Source organism: Nannobrachium achirus, assembly GCF_963921795.1.
Source record: "Nannobrachium achirus genome assembly, chromosome: 4".
Lineage (NCBI taxonomy): Eukaryota > Metazoa > Chordata > Actinopteri > Myctophiformes > Myctophidae > Nannobrachium > Nannobrachium achirus.
The window spans coordinates 27593035-27613453 of NC_137813.1; the positions used below are offsets into that span (position 1 = coordinate 27593035).

Genomic DNA, 20419 nt, shown 5'->3' on the forward strand with positions numbered 1-20419 from the left:
CCTCCGGCTACCTTTCGCTCCTCTCGCCGCGTTCGAATTCGAATTCAAAGGATGGGCATTTGTTGGCGTGAGAGAACATACGTTTACATTGCCAAAGCAGGTCAAAATATCATTAAAAAAACAGTTGAAAATGGGGAACGGATTTATCGCTCCCTCCCTCTCTCGCTCTTCCTTCCTCTCGCAAACAAGGACCGAGTCCAACACACACCAGCGTGAAATAATACCGTCCCACTTTATCCCTCCAGAAAGAATACGGTAATCCCTTTTTTTTATATATATATCAAATATTGGGTTAAAGGGGGGATTAATATTACGTTGAATCTAACGGTTCTTCGTAACGCTGAGATATTCCGAACGGCTCTGGTTTAGATGCTACGTGGATTTCTTTCTCTTTTTCCCCCTCCCTCTCTCTCTCTCTCTCTTCTGTCTCTTTCTTCCCACAACAGCTGAGTTGTTGACCAGACGATCACGTGATGACGTCGTGTCGTACGACGGTGTGGCGCGCGGGGAAATCATAGAGTTATAAGAAGAATAACCGATCTACAAGCTCACAACGCCTCGCGCAGCCGTAAAGCGAATAATGTTTTTTTTTCTTCTTCTTTTTGGAAGCTGAACGCGGTTTCATATTTTATTTTGTTAAAATGAAATGAATAATTGTATTGGGGGAAAAAACATAAATGGTTGTCAGTATGGTTAACATGTGCAAATGTTTCCTCTTTACCATATACCAGGTACCAGCACAATAAAATGACATACTAGGTACAATAGGCTATTACATAGACTATTTCCCACTTTCCCACAAGGGCAATAGAACAGAGTCCCAGAAATGCTGCACACCACACTACACATGATAGAAACACTGTAGAGTCCTATAACTACTGCATGGCTCGGCAAGGCTACTCACTCATCGACCCTTATGACCTCACAAAACTCCAAATATTCAAAGCTTCGCTTCAGTGATGTAATGCAGTATGGCGATTGATTGAGTTCAGGTTTTTATTGACAAAAGTGCTATTACATGAACATATATTTGTACATATCTCTCAAAAGGATAAAACGCAAAAAAAAAAGATAGATTTCCATTTTATTTTACAATTATTAGATGGTGCAGTTGAAATTACAATTATCATTCAACATAGATTAACTGACAGTTGAGAAACGTTTTGTAAAAATGTCCAACAGTCAAAGCATCTTTCCACCATTTTGCTCTTGGAATCGGAGACATTTCACATTTCATAATGTTTTCCTTCACCACAAGCTCTCATTCCCTGATGTGTTGAAACCAACTCAGTCCAGTGCTATACGACAAGAACTCTTGCTGTTATTTTAAGTTTTCAGAAGAGAACAAAAAGTTGTCCCTTGTCTTGTGGGAACAACCAGGCAGAATAATAGAATAGCCACCGAACTTGAACTGGTACCATGAGTACACACACGAAAATTATTTGACACCACAGCACCTTGCTGACATGGCAAGGCGTCATAGCCAATATGATGTAAAGACTGTTGTCTTTGTTACAGAAGGGGCCCAAATATTTCAGTTATTTCAGCATACTCTGGAACAGTAGGTGGCGACATAGCACCATTGTTGTAAATTGAAAATATAATATAATATAGAAACATTAATGTATTGTAATTGTACACAGGCCAACAATAATGTTCCATCCTCGCCAGCATAAATACATATTTACCCGAGTTGTTGCTTTAACTTGCCTATTCAGCCAGTCTAAGGTTTTCTTGAAGTCGATTGAAACGTATAGATTGCCCATCACAGATTCTACAGCAGTCATGTAGCCTTAAATATGCTGTCCTGTGTTTTCTAAACCCATTCTGCTCATCCACAATCATATCTGCAATTTCTAGGATCTTGTTAGAATAAAACTTGTAGGCTATAATAAACCAATAGATATCTCTATAATTATGTGAAACCTTTGGGTTTCACTTTCTAATAACAGATAAGGAAGAAGTATTTGAGTGCATGGCACTCACTCTAACATCCCAATGATCCTTAAGAAAAAGCTTCAGACCTCGCAAAACAGATTAGTTACTGATCCTCAATCTACATCCCAGAACATCCCTTCTACGGCCCATTTTAACAGCCTTAAATGGCTCAAAGTTGAGGAAAGAGTCTCTCAAATTAAAATGTGTCATAAATAATGCTGCACCTAAATACAGACATGAATAGACTGTCTCAAGGTCAGCACAGTATACTGTATAGGTACTCAACCAGAAGAAGCACCACCAACTTAGTGCCCCATTCAACAGCTTTTCAAAGTTCATTCCTGTATACTGCAACAGCTGCATGGAACGATCTACCCACAAGCATCAAGTCCACCAGGGCTGTATTAGCCATAGTGCCGATGGGCCCGGAGCCCAGGGGCCCCTTGACTCTCAGGGGCCCTTGGGGGGAACTGGGCCATGCGGTCATCGTCAATTTACTAAAATGAAATGTATAAGTTAATCAAATATCAAATTTGTGCGCACCTCCTCCTTATTATTAAATGTAAATCCTGTACGATAAAATGTCTACAGGGGCTTTCTTGACCCATTCATGATCATTATGCCTTAAAATAAGAGCAGTAGGCTACTGTGTGCCTACCCGTTGTGGGTAGAGCGTGTCGGGAGGGAGGGAGGGGGATGGGGGGCCCTAAAGAAGTCCACTAGCTCCGTGGCTATAGATTTAAGTCATCCCTTAAGTTAAGAGCTGTCTCATGCGGCTTGACCTGAAGCTACATCTTATTAGTGTTCTCACCCTCATAAATCAATCAATCTAACTTAGGCCTATTAAACAGGCATGGATCAACAGCCCAAAAGCATGTGGGACCAATGATTTGGTTCATTTTTCCACCACTGGAAAGCAGCTTCACAACGTCTACAGGGGTTAAAGTTCTCAGTCCTGGGGACTGATTTCAGTCTTGAGGATTTCATAAGGGTTATTTCTGAGATCAGTGCAGATCCGCAAAAATAAGGGGAAGGTGTAGCAATGGCTGCTGCGTGAATGACAAAGTCCTCAAAAAGCTAGTCAAGTGATCTCCAAACTAAAAAGTAGTTATAATTTCAAGATGGGTATTGAATGGGCCAGACAGCAATAGAATACAACAGAACTTCAGAATATACTTATATAAAATGAAGCATGGATTGGCACACACACATTCAGTGAAGGCAGTTCAGAACTTCAGAGAAACTATAAAAAATATTGGTGTGCGCTGTGCGTGCCATGTCTCAAAAATCACATATGGGGACATGGTCTGAAAATAAATTTCAGTCTTGGGATTTTTTTTGGCTCTAATTTCCAAGCATGCAATTTCTAATTTAGGACACTTAGGGACAAAGTTGCAATTTAGGACACTTAGATCAGTTAGGGACAAAGTTGCAATTTAGGACACTTAGGTCTGTTAGGGACAAAGTTGCAATTTAGGACACCCAAATTCACTATTTCTCAGATGTACTTACTTTACAACACTGTATCTGCCAACATGTTCCTCCCTTGAGTATGAAGGGCGGGTCATGTATGATCAGCACTATGGTAATGTGCTTTGGGGACATTATATATAGCGAGCACAAACATCGCTTGCTGCTACAGCTGAGAGAGCTATTAGTAAAAAGGAAAAGAAAACAATGTCTCTGTCTGACAATTTGATCTTCCTCCAGTCCACTAGTTCCACGACCTTGCTGGGGGCTGTGGTGGTTCTGATGGTTCTCTACCTCTTTGCCTACAGATCCAGTAACCACAAACAGGTGATGGAACCCCCGGGACCAAGGCCGTTGCCTCTGCTGGGTAACATGCTTCAGCTGGATCTTCACAGACCCTATAGCACCCTTTGTGCGGTGAGTTAAAGCTCTGATTATGATTACATCTAAAGATGCTTCTTCATTGATCATCGGGTGTTTCGACCCTGACCGCTGCCTACACCCTACCATCTCCTCCTCCTGGCCAAGGCTAAACTCCTCTCTCCTGCTCTATAACCAACAAGAGGCTTCTCTGGGGAGGTATTGGGTGGGTCCCTCCTGAGGTCTTGAGGTGACATACAGTAGGTGCGTAGAGCAGGGGTTTTCAAAGTGGGTGACGGGGCACCCTGGGGTGCCGTGACAGCAGTCCAGGGGTGCCGCGAGATAATTTGATACTATTTGGAATTTATTTGGACACTTGAAAAAATATTATTTAGTATAATTTTAAACCTGAAGTACAAAGTTATTTTCAGTCAGTTCTAACCAAAATCTTCCTCCTGCAAAAATGTGTACGTCTTCGTCTTTTGCCCAGCTTCATCATGCAAGACCATCGCACAAAACTAGTGAAAACAGCCGATCTACAAGCACACAACGCCTTGCGATGTAGATCTGCTGTTTTCACTAGTTTAGTACATTTTATAGATGATAAATACAAAACGAACGGTTTTGGACATACAAGGTTTCAACCCGACAACGACGATATGCTATAAATATAAGGTGCTGGGAGTGAAAATTATACTGTAGGGGTGCCTCGGATTAAAAAAAATATTCATGGGGTGCCCTGGGACAAAAAAGTTTGGGAACCCCTGGCGTAGAGATCTCCAGTACTGTTGGGTTATTCCTGCCTTCGTCTCACCAGCTGCTACAGCTGTGCGCTGCACCCCTCTTGTCCACACTTGGAACCATCCAGTCTTTAAGTGAAACAGACCTGAGTTACATCTGTACTTGGACCTCTTTTTCTGTCTACTCTACAACACACCTTCACCACCTACACCATGTTTGCCAATCTAGATTGCTGATCGAGCTTGTACGGTAGATCTGCTGTTTTGGGATAGGCATGCATGCAGGGGTTCAAGTGGTTATACGTGGGCTGCCTGGTTTTCTTTGAATTAAAATACTTAAAATACTTTGAGAAAGTGATATACAGTAGGTGGACAATGTAAGGCAAGGTAGTTTGCTATGTACTGACAGAATGTTCCAGAGAGGAGACAGTCAACACTGTTTTGGCAGAAAGTGAACACAACAGAACCAAATTGAGCGTTCATATGAAGTGTGTTTGCTTCTCATGTTATTTTTTTTTATTTGTATAGCACTTTTCACTATACAAATAGTGAAACTCAAACAGTGCTTTACATACAACAGAAAAATCACACTTGTGTGAACTGAGCGGTGGAGGCTGCGTGTGTGTGTGCGTGCGTGCGTGCGTGTGTGTGTATGTGTGAATGTGAGTGTGAGTGCCTGGCCTGAACAACAGCGCCCCTCCCTTAACATGTGTGGTCAGAAAAGGTATTGTAGGCTACATACAGACAGACAGACACGCACGCATACCCACACACACGGCCGCGTATAGGAGACGGTGTGACCACTGCTCAAAAACAGCAAAACAACAAATGCATGTTGGTGGGGGCGAGTGGTTGTGGGAAGCCGCCTAGAGCAAAAGAGCCAGACCAATCATAGCATACCAGGAAGTGATGTTAACCAATGACCATAACCAATGACTGTGTGACTTGAACTCATGTAATATGTTAATTAGCACTATAACTTGACAGAGACAGAAAGAGAAGGGGGTCTTCAGCTTTGCACTAGCTCGGGGGTCAGCAACCCGCGGCTCTAGAGCCGCATGCGGCTCTTTAGCGCCACCCTAGTGGCTCCCTGGAGCTTTTTCAAAAATGTATGAAAATGGAAAAAGATGGGGGGAAAAAAAATATTTTTTGTTTCAACGGTTTCAACGTTTTTTTATCGTCACTGTCGAAGTTTCAAATTTGTATTTTTTATTTTTTTTTGCAAAGTAGGCCTAAAGCCCTGCTTCATCATACAAGACTGACGCACAAAGGTAGTGAAAACAGCAGATCTACAAGCACACAACGCCTCGCACCGCGAGGCGTTGTGTGCTTGTAGATCGGCTGTTTTCACTAGTTTAGTTCATTTTTGTAAATGATAAATACAAAACGAAGTTTTGGACATACAAGGTTTCTACCCAACAACGACGATATATAAGGCTTTTATAATTTTTTGCGGCTCCAGACAGATTTGTTTTGGGTTTTTTTGGTCCAATATGGCTCTTTCAACATTTTGGGTTGCCGACCCCTGCACTAGCTGAATGTATGATCTGCTATTATTCTGTTGGTATCTGACACCACTATAATCCAGCATCCACCTCTGATCTTGTATTATTCAACGTCATTATCATAAGGACCCGCCACTACACAATTCAATGTGCTTTACACAAAACACCAAGGTACAGTGATATTAGGATTAGGATGCATAAAACAAAAGTAAAAAAAAAAAAAATAACAAGAGAAGGGAAAATAAAAAGAAGAAGAAAAGTAACTCAATCAAGGGTTGTGGCAAACACAAAGTTCTTTAGTTGAGTTTTAACATAGATTTAAGAGTGGCAGCAGAGCACTCAACCCCAGTACTTGAGTCAAAGTAAATAGGCTACTCCTGGTCAATTATCACTCAACTATAAATGAAAATTGCTTTCAAAGCTGCAATGTGTGTATTATGACCTCTGCTGACATAAAGAGGTAACTGCAACTTTAATACCCAGGATTCCTGCATGGGACACCAACACACATCCAAACTAAAATTAATGAAATACAAATAAAAACATGAGGCCACCCTAGCCGAGTGGTAAGAGCTGAATGTCATTAGCCTAGCACAGCCAGACAATCCACCCATGTTAAAACAAGGTGGGGATGCAGATGCATGCATATACTGCAGTTAGTTAGCTGCATTAGTATACAGTCTGGCCAAGCCAGGCCAGAATGTCATCCCCCTACTCTCTCCACATTCCCTGTCTCTCTCCTTTGGTACTGTCAATAAAGGGTAAATAGGGTAAAATTTAAATAGGAATATATCATTGAATTTCTTGCCTAGATAGATTTCGTGATCCCTTATGGGATTATTAGATACTATTTCAAATTATAAAGCAAAAATACTACCTTGCATGGTCTAATAATATTGAACATCTGTTGATTTACCTTAACACTTATTTTAACAACAACAACAACAACAACAACAACAACAAACAACTCTTACTGCACATATACTGTAGCTTAACTTCCACTTTTTCATTTTCCATAATCATAAATTATTTTTTGAAACCTCTAAAAAAAGAAAATGTTGTGTACTACACAGTATTCTGCTTTTTCATTGTTATTATGTGACCAATGACTTTCCTTTTATTTCTATGATTTTTTTTGTTTCTTTATTCTCTTTCAGCTCTCAAGGAAATATGGGTCTGTATTTACTGTGCATTTTGGTCCCAAGAAAGTGGTGGTCCTGGCAGGGTATAAGACGGTGAAGGAGGCCCTGGTCAACCATGCAGAAGAGTTTGGGGACAGAGAGATCACTCCCATTTTAAGAGATATTCACGATGGACACGGTGTGGCTTTCACCTACCAAATATGTTTTGCATTTTGTTTTGTGTGTTTTGTGTTTTTTCGTAATTGAATGCCCTATACCAGGGGTCTTCAACTTTTTCAGGCCAAGGACACCTTAGTTGATTGATTCCATAGAGTTTCATAAACGTAACAGGACAATCACCAGTGTATTTTGGTTTCTCAGATATTTAACCACTTGAACCGTCAATACTTAATACACTTGACCTTTCACTCTGTACTTAGTCTGCTCTTTTTCCCCTCTACACCAAATCTCTTTGCCGAAAATGGCCGATCTACAAGCTCACAAGGCCTTGCAGCGTTTGTGAGCTGCTATTTTTGGCTTCAGTTCTCAGAATATGGACGTTAGGTTTCAAGCATTCTCTCGAGACAGAGTCTGATACGCTCAAAGGAAGAGGGACACAAGTGGGCGTTCCCTTTTCTTTGACGATGGTAGCCAGTGGTTAATATAAAAATCGAACCTCTGTTCGAAGTGGAGCTGTGTGTGTGTGTGTGTGTGTGTGTGTGTGTGTGTGTGTGTGTGTGTGTGTGTGTGTGTGTGTGTGTGTGTGTGTGTGTGTGTGTGTATTGCAGTTGAAAACAGCGCCCCTCCCTTAACATGTGTGGTTATAAAAGGTACTACACCACAGGCTTGAGGCTACATACAGACAGACCCACATACAAACATACATACCTACACACACGGCCACGTATAGGGAGCTTGTGTTCCACACAGCTCCAAAAAAGGAGAAAAAGAGTTTCTATCACACAAAGATTTGGAGGACCCCCTGTAGTAACTCTGAGGACCCCCTAGGGGTCCCAGACCCCCTGTTGAAGACTCTTGCCCTATAGTTAATTATATACCCAGCATCACACAAAAGTATCAAAACTAGCAGATCCACAATCTCAAAACGCGGCATGAAGCAACACGTTTTCAGCTCGTATATCTGCTACTTTTGCTACTTTTGAATTTGAGTCCTGAAAACGAACAGTTTTGGACATATATGAGGTTTCCACTTGACAGAGAGACAATTTATCGCATTGTGAAAAATAAGTAGTACGGAGTACGAAATATGAATAAGATGGATGACAAATAGGCAAAACACACCACTGCCGCAATCCAGGTTGAATTTATGGTAGTGGTCTCAAGCTTGGTTGGACACGTCAGTGACCACAATTAGCCCTATTCACGGCCCGCCCACTCAGCATCCCCCTGGTGCTGAAGTCACGTTTTGAAAGGTAAAACCCTGCTAAAAGCCCATAGAGTTACCACAGAAATCGCAAATTTAATGCAATTTCCGAATAGTAAAGTATAAAATACAGCTAGCATGATCAACAACACAAGATAGTAAAAGGCACAAAGCATTATAATTTACTTTTATTCGAAATAATGATTTGTTGACTTTAAGTCCAGCTATTTTAACCTGACTTTCGCCAGATGGTGGCAGCATTGCGTATATAATGCTCTGCTTCTACCATCTGGGCTCGCTCCAGCACAGTTAATAACACTCGTAAAGTCCCGGGCCGGACCAATCAGCGGCAGCTATGGGCGGGCTCTGAGCGGCTCTGAGCCAATAGAGTCTGATTGCAGACCACGTGGAAACCCAGGAGGCGGATTCTGGGTGCAACGTCATGCAGACAGGCCAATATGAGTGGTTGGAGTTGGCACTCCCAGACTGTGATAGAAACGGCCACATCCAATCACCTGCTACAGAAATTCAAAAAATGGCCCGCCCCTTACATCGAGTGTGCCCGAGAGAGCCCAGATGTAAGGCAGAGCGTTACGCACTGCTGCAACTATCTGGCGGAAGTCAGGTTACAGCTATTTCTGTTTCTTCTAAACTGACGTCAGCACCAGGAAGTTGCTGAGAAATTTGCTGAGTGGGTGGGCCGTGAATAGGGCTAATTCACCCTTTGTTAGCCTTCTGGTTGGTCCCTGACTGACCAACCAGCAGGCTCTATCTGCCTTATCCCGCCCTGCCTTTTTTATGTTGAATTTGCTAAAACATTATTTTTGGAGAAATAAAAACATTTAAAAACATGCTGAGTCAATAAACTGCCTCTGAGGAGCTCCATTTTACTGAAATCAAGTTTAAAATTATAGAATTGAACACAGAATAACAATACGAAGCAACTGAATTAAATGGTAGTGGATTGAGTGTCCCACCGAGTGTCCCACCAAGACAAGCAAACAATGGGTGTGAAGAGGGCGGGACTTGACAAAGGGTGAATTACCAGTGTTTGCTATAGTGTGAAGCAAGGAATCCTATTGGTCTGGACACCTGTTCAGCAAGAAGGGGCTGCTGGGAGAGATAGCTTGAACCTTCCCAATGTGTTTCGCTCTCCCAGTGAAACTCATTGCTGTTAACAACTTGAACTCCAGCATCTATTGTGAGGAAAACCTTCTAATGGAAATAGCAGATTTACAAGCTCACAATGCGTGGCAACGTGAACTTGTAGATTGACTCTTTGCAGCGACATACCGATATGGGGCCCTATTTTCGCAAAGCTAAACCCTAAGCCTTTTTTTTACTATTTAGAAAAACATGTTTAAATAGTTAAAATAGCTGATCTACAAGCATGTGTTGATTGCGACCGTAGGTCGCAGTTACTTTGACACTCTCATACTATCCAAACCTCCACCAGCCGTCAGTCCGTCTGTCCGTCTGTCCGTCTGTCCTTCCTTCCGTCACGTCACTCATCACCGTCACACTTTCCCCCTACTCATATCTCCGCCACCGTTGCCCCGATCCATGCCAAAATTTCCACACAAACTCCTTGCCAGCCAAACTACAACCTCCAAGGACCCCCGGAGCTCCAGGGACCCCCAGGTCCCTGGGGGACCCCCAGGTGTAAAAAAATGACCAAATGTGCAAAAATGACCACCCCAACGGGGCTGCTCACGGGGAATTCCCGGGGACCACCGACTCCTGGTGCTCCAGAACGGATGCAAAAGTGGTGGCGCCCCCAGTGGAGGACCCCCTCCACTGCAGCTCACATAAAATGCCTTAACTCGGGCTAGGAGCGACCGGGAGAGCCGGGGCCGGTACCTATTCGTCCGCCTCGGCGGCGCGGAGACCCCACCCCTCATTTCTCACATGGCCTTCTTCTAGCGCCACCATGAGGCCAATTCTTGCAAAACACATTTTTGGACACTGCTCCTACAATTTTTGCCCTAAAATCACGCAAATCGGTACACAGTATGTCTACACTCATGTCATCAACTTGGATCTGTCCCATATAGCGCCACCTTCAGGCCGATTTTTTAAAACACATTTTTGGACACTGCTCCTACAATCTTTGCCCTAAAATCACGCAAATCGCTACACAGTATGTCTACACTCATCTCATCAACATGGATCTGTCCCATATAGCGCCACCTTCAGGCCGATTTTTGGAGCTGTGTGCAGCTCCCTATACGTGGCTGTGTGGGTCTGTCTGTCTGTGTGTCTGTATGTAGCCTGAGAGTAGCCTGACTTCGGCGCGTAACTAGTGCCGCACCATTTATGCCACTCGCGCAATATATACATCAAAATGTGCGGCTCGGCCGGGAATGGTGTTCTATTACCTTTCGTTCCGATCCGCCTTACCATGCCGACGTAATCGGCAAAAAACGACGCTTAATTGTCCCCATTGACTTATAATGGGACAATGCAAGAAATCACTTTCAAGTATTTTTCTCTCGTAAACCATAGGAGCTACAGTTTCAAACCTCGGAGAGGAGATTCATAATGATTTTAAGAATGAATCGAAAAATAATTACATCACTCGCCCTCATGGTGGCGCTATAACGGCCCACTTTACGTTTTGCCCCGTAACTCTTGAACCGTAGATCGGAAAATTAAAATTATTTTTTCCCTGGATTCCTTGGGTCAAGACGCATCTCCCCATATAGGCCACGCCCATTTGCGCCAGGATAGATTTTCCGCCATCTTGACTTTTCTCCAAAACACACTTTTTGCTCCTTTTCCTACATATTTTCTTCAAATGTCACAAAAATCGGTACACATGATCCTGGGTGACCAGAGAGGTGCTGTTGAGTCTAGCCTGCCCTGAGCATCAACTGCAATACACACACACACACACACACACACACACACACACACACACACACACACACACACACACACACACACAGCTCCACTTCACACGGGTGTGATTTTTTAAAACACATTTTTGGACACTGCTCCTACAGATTTTGCCCTAAAAACACGCAAATCGCTACACAGTATGTCTACACTCATGTCATCAACATGGACCTGTCCCATATAGCGCCACCTTCAGGACGATTTTTCCCAACACATTTTTGGACACTGCTCCTACAGATTTTGCCCTAAAATCACACAAATCGCACAGTATCTCTACAGTCATGTAATCAAAACGCATCTGTCCCATCTAGCGCCACCATCAGGACGATTTTGGTAAAACAAACTTTTGGCCTATTTGTGGAGATAAGCGACCATGGGAGTCTTACTGGTGTAGATCGGCTAGTAGAAGTATTTTAAAATAGTAAAAAAAAAGGCAAAGAGGTTTAGGGGTTTAAGTTTAAGCATGAACGAAAATAGGGCCCTAGTGTAGATTGTAGGATCTAAGTTGTTAAATGAAGAAAAGTGTCAAGTTACATGGTGGCCAATTATAAGGGTGCGGGTGTAGACATCCATGGGCAATCGACAACATACAAATTAGAGAGAAATACTAGAGTTGCAAAATAACATCTGTTTGTCATCATTGTAGACTCTGTAGAGTCTTATTTTGTTCATATCCCAACCATGATCTCTGCCTGACAATATGTGGCCGTTGTTTTGCATGATTTGATGTTTAACATGCAGGTATCGTCTTTGCAAATGGAGAGTCTTGGAGAGAGATGAGGCGTTTTGCCCTGACTAACCTTAACCTGAAAGACTTTGGGATGGGGAGGAAAGCAGCTGAGGAGAAAATTATCAAGGAGAGTCAGCACCTTGTAAAATGGTTTGAAAAATATGAAGGTACCGGTATACACATTTGACACAGTATACGTTTTTTTTAAACAACTTATACCGGTATATGCAGAACCAGTATGCAGAACCAATTATTCTTATTTCTTATTTAATAGATAGTTTATGAAAAGCTGTGTTCTTCCACATGATCTTATTCTATGAATATTATAATATAGGATCATTATTTATTTTTGCATGGCACAATTTATACTCACACTGGGAATAAGCTGTCAGTTTTTCGTTCTTTCTTCAGTGGCTATCTACATTTTGTTTCTAGAGGTGCATAAAAAGGTGAAATACATAATGGTTTCATTTATTTGACTCTATTTTTATGGCCATGATAATGTATTCTACCCGGTGGCCCTGTTGCTGCCAACCAATACCTTTGGCCTGAGAGACCACAAACATTGGAGACCACAAACATTGCCAATTGTTTTCTGGCCAAGCCAGAGGCTGGGAAACAAAACCAGGCCTCTAAAATGGTGGCGAGTGCATGGTTTTGTTGTTGTTGTTGTTTTAGCTACTTCTACCCCTCCAAAAAAGCAGTATGCTCTCTTTTTTGTTGACAGGAAAACCATTTGATACAACACTTCCATTGAATTATGCTGCAGCCAATATTATCTCATCAATTGTGTATGGAAACAGATTTGATTACACCGACCCACAATTCAAAGACATGGTGAAAAGGGCCAGTGAGAACATACGCGATGTAGGTTCTGCATCAATACAGGCAAGCATGTTATCATTTTATTCTGTTCTTTTTTGTATTATTTCCCTTTTCCTCAGGCCAAGGACTAGTGACCTTCTGATTACCAACCAGAGTCGCTAGTGTCTTCCCTGCCTGGCGTTACTGCTGGAAGGCCTTGCTGGATGCAGCTAAAGATTATTCAAACCTAGGCTCTGCAGTGGTGGGCAGAAACCTTACTCCCCTCACCAAATGATACCAATGTGATGTGTCAGAAAGACATAACTGTATCCTGACAACAAACCATAAAAAACTAAAAGAGGTTAAAGACAGTAATAACCAAAAGAAATTGGGATTTAAGTATAGGACAGAGCACAAATGAAAGGGGTGTGTGTGTGTTTACTGCAATGAGCTAAAGAAATAAAAAACAACTGTGGGACACTGAAGGCAGTCAACAACATGGCTCCAGGCAGCTTATCTGAGATTTCAAACGTTGGACTTCTCTTAGCTTACATTGGAATGCTTTTGCTTATTATGCCTTTGCTTACTGTTTGTTGATTTTAGCTCAGATTTTATTTTTAAATTGTACTTTTTTCTTTTTAACGCTCAAGAAATCAGGAATGTAGTGTCATCAACAACGCCCTCTCTGAACCCAAGTCGAGTACTAGTGCTCCTCGGGGCATACAGTGTCAGCCTGCCTTGACAACCTATTTACCTTTACTTTATTTGACAGCTGTACAACCTGTTTCCTTGGCTGGGAAGGTGGATAAGGACTCGTCAGCTGTTCATTGCTAATACTCAAAAGCAATTAAGAGCCATAAAAGACTTGGTAAAACAACTGGACGAGACTCTGATCCCTCAGATGTGCAGGGGGTTTGTGGATTCTTTTCTGAAGCGTAAGCAGAAAGAGGAGGTATGGAAATGTCAATTTGAAATTGTTGCTGTCGGGTGGAAACGTTTTATGTCCAAAATGGTTACGATTCAGGAGAATGAAAAATAATAATCACACTCAGAGTGAAGCGAGCGGTGCCTTTTATATAATTTCATTAAGCGTCCCGCAAAGCTTGGCCAATGAGCCAAGTGTGGGACATAGACATATACTGTAGGCCTACTTACATACAGCAGACAGACAGACAGGCAGACGGACAGACAGGGACATAGACATATACTGTAGGCCTACTTACATACAGCAGACAGACAGACAGGCAGACGGACAGACAGGGACATAGACATATACTGTAGGCCTACTTACATACAGCAGACAGACAGACAGGCAGACGGACAGACAGACAAAGCGAGGTGTAGGAGTTAGCACCGCTCAAAATGAACCTGTAGTCCAATGGATTTAATGTAGTTATTATTATTTAATCACAAACTCTTGTTAATACTTTTCATTAGTTAAATATGTATAAAACCAAACCAAGTAACCAACAGAGAACAGACCTAACCACTTTCACTTCAAAAGGCCATCACAGGCTTAGCACTCTCAATAATAAATGACGCTGATCATCCTCTGTACCGCTAATTCGACCTCATGCCATCGGGGCGAAGATACAGAACCCTAAAGTGGCCCATGTTTGGTTTAGAAGGAGTTTTGTCCCCTCTTTTAGTGCAGCCATCGCTGCACTAAACAAACTACCTCGATATTGCGACATAACATTTTGTTCGACGTGCCATTTGTTCGACGCGGGTGAATGTGGTGAAATGCTAACCTGCTGACGCTGGTGAATGCTAACCTGGTGAATGTTAACCACTATGCCTAAACCTAACCCAAACTCTAACCCTAACCTCAGTAAAACTATGCCTAAACCTAACCCTAACCATAACCCTTAGTCAAAATAATTAAATGTTGAAATAGCAAGAATTGCCCAGTGTTTTGTGTTATATAGTTATGTGTTGTTTTTTGTTTGAACAGACTTGTGAAGACAAATTTCCCTTCGGGGACAATAACGATCATGATTATTAAAAAGATCTCATTACATAAGAACAAAGTGCAGTATGTAGAAACTGTACTTGGGTTTCTGCCCGACAGCAACGGTATCATTCTCAAACGGCTACAGTAGCTACACTGTTTAAATATTTGTTCTACAATGTGCGTGTCATGTCTGTTTCCTTGTAGGACTCTGGTGAGATGGACTCTAACTATCATGAAAAGAACTTGGTAATGTCAGTGGGAAACCTGTTCGCTGCAGGGACTGAAACCACTGGAACTACATTGAAATGGGGCTTGTTGTTCATGGCCAAATATCCACAAATACAGGGTAAGCATTGAAGTCAAATGTGCACAAAGATAAGGCTGGGAAAGTTAAAGTATTTGCAGATCATTAACACTACACCATTTTATTGTTCATATAATGCATATAGTAGGCTATACAGTGATGTGTTGGTTATTTTCTATTATACAACAGGTAGTTCCAACAAAGCAATCTGATTGGTTGAAATAGCTCTCTACCTGTGCGAATAATGAGCATTACCACACAGGTCTCATCAAACAAAGTGAATCCTTGCACCCAGGGTTAGGGTCCAGAATTTGGCACGACACCCCTGGCCATGTGGCATAAAGTCAGTTACTTTTCCCAGATCAGGTTCAAGAAGAGTTGAGCAGGGTGATTGGAAGTCGTCAGGTGCTTGCAGTGGACCGGATGAGCCTGCCCTACACCGATGCAGTCATTCATGAGACCCAGAGGCTTGCAAGCGTTGTTCCGTTGTCCATTCCTCATGCCACCAGCCGAGATGTCACATTCCAGGGCTATTTCATCAAGAAGGTCAGACATAATTAGATGACAGTGCAGGGGCGTCACAAGGGGTAGGAAAGTGGGACTGAGTTACTAGGGCCCAAGGTGGTGGAGGGGCCTTAATTATTTTATACTTTAGCTATTGAAAAATAGCAGATATACAAGCTCACAGCGTGCCGCGCTGAAAAGTGCCGCCGAAAAGTCGTGAAAATGTGTGCAAATCTTTGAATATATGTATTTTTTAAGCGAACTTTCGTAACTCAAATTTTGCTTCTGGGGGGGTCCCTGGAACTCAATATTTTGAGATGGGGTTCCGTGGCCAAATACATACCATTTTGGGGGTCCTTCACATGAAAAGGTTTGAGCTCCACTGACATATAGAAACAGGTTTTTCAAAAAACCTCAGAAGGATTTGAAACATTCAAAGATTTTCATGACTTTAAAACACTCAGTGCCGCGCTGTGAGCTTGTATATCTGCTATTTTTCAATAGTTAAAGCACAGGGGCCCCACAGTGAATCCTTGTACCCGGGGCCCAGAATTTGGTGCCACACCCCTGGCTACATTGATACAAATGTGTCTTTTTTCCTTGAACAAACTCTTTCGTTTTTGATGACAGGGAACAACTGTGTTTCCCCTTCTGATGTCTGTTCTAAATGATGAGAATGAATGGAAGAATCCATACACGTTCAGCCCAGCACACTTCTTGGATGAGCGTGGCAAATGTGTGAAGAAAGATGCATTCCTACCCTTCTCTGCTGGTATGGAGCTGACATTGCAATTAGTAGATGTCATGATGTGTATGCGCTGTAGTCTAAATCAGTGGTCCCCAAAGTGGGGTCCAGGGACTCTCAGGGTTCTGTTAGGGGGATTTAAATTCACCCGCAAGTCTCTAACTATGACAGTATACAAATGGAACCAAATGAACCCTAAAGGGTCCATTCGGTTCCATTTGTAGACAGTTAAAGTTAAGGTGAGTCCTTGACATTTTAAAGTTTGAGAACCAGAGCTGGTCTACATCCATTATGAATCGGTTATTGCAGTGGTTCTCAACCTGGGGGTCGGGACTCGGGACCCCAAATTATTTTGGGGGGGTCCCAAGATGATTAACTTAATGTGCAATGTTGTTATCTCACTCAACAGTAAAGAAACCAACATAAAGTTAGAGGGTATATGCACATAAAGTGACAATTTAAGGAATTTTCGATATCTCTAAAATGAGAAATTAAACATTGGCCAAATTGTCAAATATTAGAGGCATAAATTGTGAAAATAGCCAATCATGCTCACAACGCCTCGTGTTGCGAGGAGTTGTGAGCATTTAGATAGATGCTATTTTCACAATAGAACCGTGTTATACAAAATGTAATGCCTCAACTCTTAGTGCTCGTCAGGGTGGGGGTCCCTAGTTAAAATATATATGATCATTTTGGGGGTCACGTCCTGAAAAGATTGAGAACCACTAAGTTGTTGCACATTTAAATCTGCTCAAGCTGTGGCTCTGTGCTGTCTCTCCCAGGTCGTAGGGTGTGTGTGGGGGAGAGCCTGGCCAGGATGGAGCTCTTCCTCTTCTTCACCTCTCTCCTCCAGCACTTTCGTTTCACTCCTCCACCTGGGGTGACGGAGGATGAACTGGCTCTGACTTCAGCTGTGGGGTTCACCCGCAACCCCTCACCTCACCAGCTGTGTGCTGTCTCTCGACTCTAAGTAGCAGGATAGATCCTATACAGGCTCTGTCTAAAGTCACTCCCCTGGGAAACTCACTGAGCTAGACGTGCTTTTTAGGTTATCATCTAGGGACTTAAAGATGAAAACACAGCGAATATCAAGTGTGTAATGCTTTCCAATAATTAGATAGAGGGGGAGTGGAATTATGAGGGGTGTTGCTATCATAAAGTCACTCCCCTGGTAAACTAGACACTAGTGCTTTTAAGTGTTTAACGCTTTCCAATAATGAGATAGAGGGGGAGTGGAATTATGACGGTGTTGCTGAGTCACTCCCCTGGAGTGGCTATAGCGATTCAGCGTCTGCAGCCAGGCAACTGTTGCCTTGCTCATAGACAAGAACTTTAAGCAGTGGTGGACGAAGCACTCAACCTCAGCACTTGAGTCAAAGTGTAGATAATCCTGGTCACTACAAGTTAAAGTTGCTCAGTCAAATTTGTATTGGTTTACCTGCTTAACAAAACGTAATTAGAAGTACAACTGTTTCTCCTCCAGGATTGTGTGCTCCAGTAGTAGACTACCTACAGCTCCTTTGAACTTTTAATCACCAAAGTTGGGCAAGTTGAATCACTGAATCATTACATTTGTCCAACACGTCTCAGGCCCCACACATAATATAAGGGCAAGACTCTTGATCTTGTTTTTACTGTTGGCTACATAACATTGTTTATGAGGAAATGACTATGTGATCACACTTTTTTAATACTGACATTATGGCCGTTAAGCGAGTTAAGTGCTTGCGCATGCTTAAAGAGCTCTCGGCAGAGACATTTTCCACTGCAGCAGTGTGGTGCCATCGGTGCACCTGCTTCTAATGATATCAACGCACTTAATGCGAAATATTCACGTGCTTTCAGACTCTTCAATGCAGAAAGTATCCAGGATACTTGGATATTCAGTATCCAATAACTCACCAATGCAGAGATATTAGTAGTAAAATGTCGACATCTAGTGGTCAACCTCAGAGGAGCGCAAAAATAAAACCTGAGGTGACTCCCAGCCTCGAACCAGATGTCAAGTGTTCTCTGTTCCCCAGTGTAACGCTCCACGCCACTGACCCCGACGGAGCAGCGCGGTATTGGGCGCCGATGACCCCCGTGAGTCGCCACCGAGGCGAGCGCTAGCGAGCCGAGTTGCCGCGACGAACGGTGGGAACGGCGCCCAATCCCACTCAGCCGCGTTACCGAGTTATGTGCCGTTATGGACAGAATAGTAAATATTCAGTCCCTCACTATCAACATCTACCCCACTATCCACGTCATAGATAAATGCACAAAAAAGGAGTCACTTCATCCGTTCATTAGCTCAGTCAGTAGAGCACGGATGCAACAAACCCACGGTTTGGGTTCGATTCCCCTGAGGGGAATAATATTCAAGGCGAGAGATATCGGCGCATGCGTACTTCAAAGTATCCACCTCCGTGGATACCCAGTGCATATTCTCTGCATTCAAACGTCTGAGAAATGGTGAAAAAGTCGGATTGAATGCGAAGAGAGCAGTCGAAGCTGGTGCTCTATTAATGTCAATGGCGACATTGATATTTCAGTTCATATTTTGGTCCCTGTCTGCTCTCCATTATCAACTGCTGAATCTAACTGGTCTCTGGCCTTTATATGAACACCACAGTTTTTATAGCCTTCCAGTCTGGCTTTTTGCCAACAACACACCACGCAGTCCACGGAGAGTGCTCTTTCAAGAGTATTTAATTATTTACTGATGTCTACAGTCTGCCAACTGTCGCAGTCCATTCTCGTGCTACGGGATTTTAGTGTTGGGTTTTACACTGTAGTAGATCAGTGTTATGGCTTACACTCCCTGTGACATGGGTGTCACAGGGAGCGCCCTTGACTGGTTTAAGTCCTCTCACAGCTAAATGTTTTTCAGTTGCATTGCATCATGTGTCTATTAGTCTGTCTCCCTTTCCTGTGGGGTCCCCCAGGGCTCTGTACTTTGTCCGATTTTATTTGCACTAATTGCTCCTGTAATGCCCGGGATTCAAACCCAGGTCCCCCGCTTGGAAGTCTAATATCTTAACGACTAGACCAAAGTGATATCCCTATGGCCCGGGGGAGATAATTAGACTTTTGTACGTGGATGAGTTAACATCCACTTAGCGCCGATCGACTCCCAGATCGACATTGTTATTATGGACGTCTCTGCCGAGCGACTTTAATCGACTTTTATATAAAAGCATTGTTTAAGCATTTATTTGGGTATTTCGACGGAGCAAATGGGTTTCCTTACCTTCAGCTGGTTATAACACGAGACCGTGAAAAAAAAAGGATACGATTATGACGTCACCGCTAAACCAGGCCTCGTCTGTTTACAATAGCATCTGCTAGCCGTTAGGCTCAATGCAAACCATTGTCCATTACTCAGCTTCACTAGGTCGGATTTTGATTCGGAAATTTTGTGCGTGGCGTCTGTATACGATCCGTTGCCCAGACCGATGGTGGTTTTAGACGATCAAGCATGAATTGAACAGGATTGAGCACAGATGGCGCGCCGCTGATCTCCCATTGTGAATCAATGGAGCGACGTCACCTACCCATCCTTCAAACATGGTTTCTTCTGAAGGTTTTAGTGTTACGATGGCGCACTCTAGTGGTCTTTTTGGTGGTGGTTTATCATCATGGCTTTGAAAACAATGAAATTATACCCGATCATGTTAATAAAATATAGCTATTTCCCGGCAGTTTTAGCGCACATCCATATTTTAAGTTCGCAGGGAATGGGTTTAATATCCAGCTGTACTGCTCTTTTAACCCTGACTGCCCTGATGATTTAAACATGTCACTGTTTTAAACAAGTGTCGGTCTGCCTTTAAGGCCAGGTCGTCAAGCAACTTCCTTAAAATTAATTAGGCTAAAACTGAGGTGCTCGTTGTGGCCTCTGATAGCGTTGCATCCAAGGTGGTTGCATTGGGTCCTTAAAACAATCTCAGGAACCTTAGGGTAAACTGTGATCAGGC

The 20419-nt window shown here is 42.8% G+C and overlaps 2 protein-coding genes across 4 annotated transcripts in view; one reads left to right on the plus strand and one right to left on the minus strand.

Moving 5' to 3' along the window:
- Positions 1-394, minus strand: part of spag9a (sperm associated antigen 9a) — a 59585-nt gene extending 59191 nt beyond the window's left edge. For all 3 annotated transcript variants that reach the window (XM_080725104.1, XM_080725103.1, XM_080725102.1), the window contains exon 1: positions 1-394. This exon is cut by the window's left edge and continues 328 nt beyond it. The gene's annotated coding sequence lies outside the window, so the exon portion shown is untranslated.
- Positions 395-3615: 3221 nt separating this feature from the next.
- LOC308282804 (cytochrome P450 2K1-like) lies at positions 3616-17529 on the plus strand (the record flags this gene model as incomplete). The annotated part of the gene is made up of 9 exons (XM_080723191.1): positions 3616-3825; positions 7171-7333; positions 12158-12313; positions 12874-13013; positions 13723-13902; positions 15109-15250; positions 15570-15754; positions 16343-16484; positions 17243-17529. The coding sequence occupies 9 exons, from the start codon at positions 3616-3618 to the stop codon at positions 17428-17430; spliced, it is 1506 nt and encodes a 501-aa protein (XP_080579317.1). The 3' UTR covers positions 17431-17529.
- Between the last annotated feature and the right edge of the window lie 2890 nt (positions 17530-20419).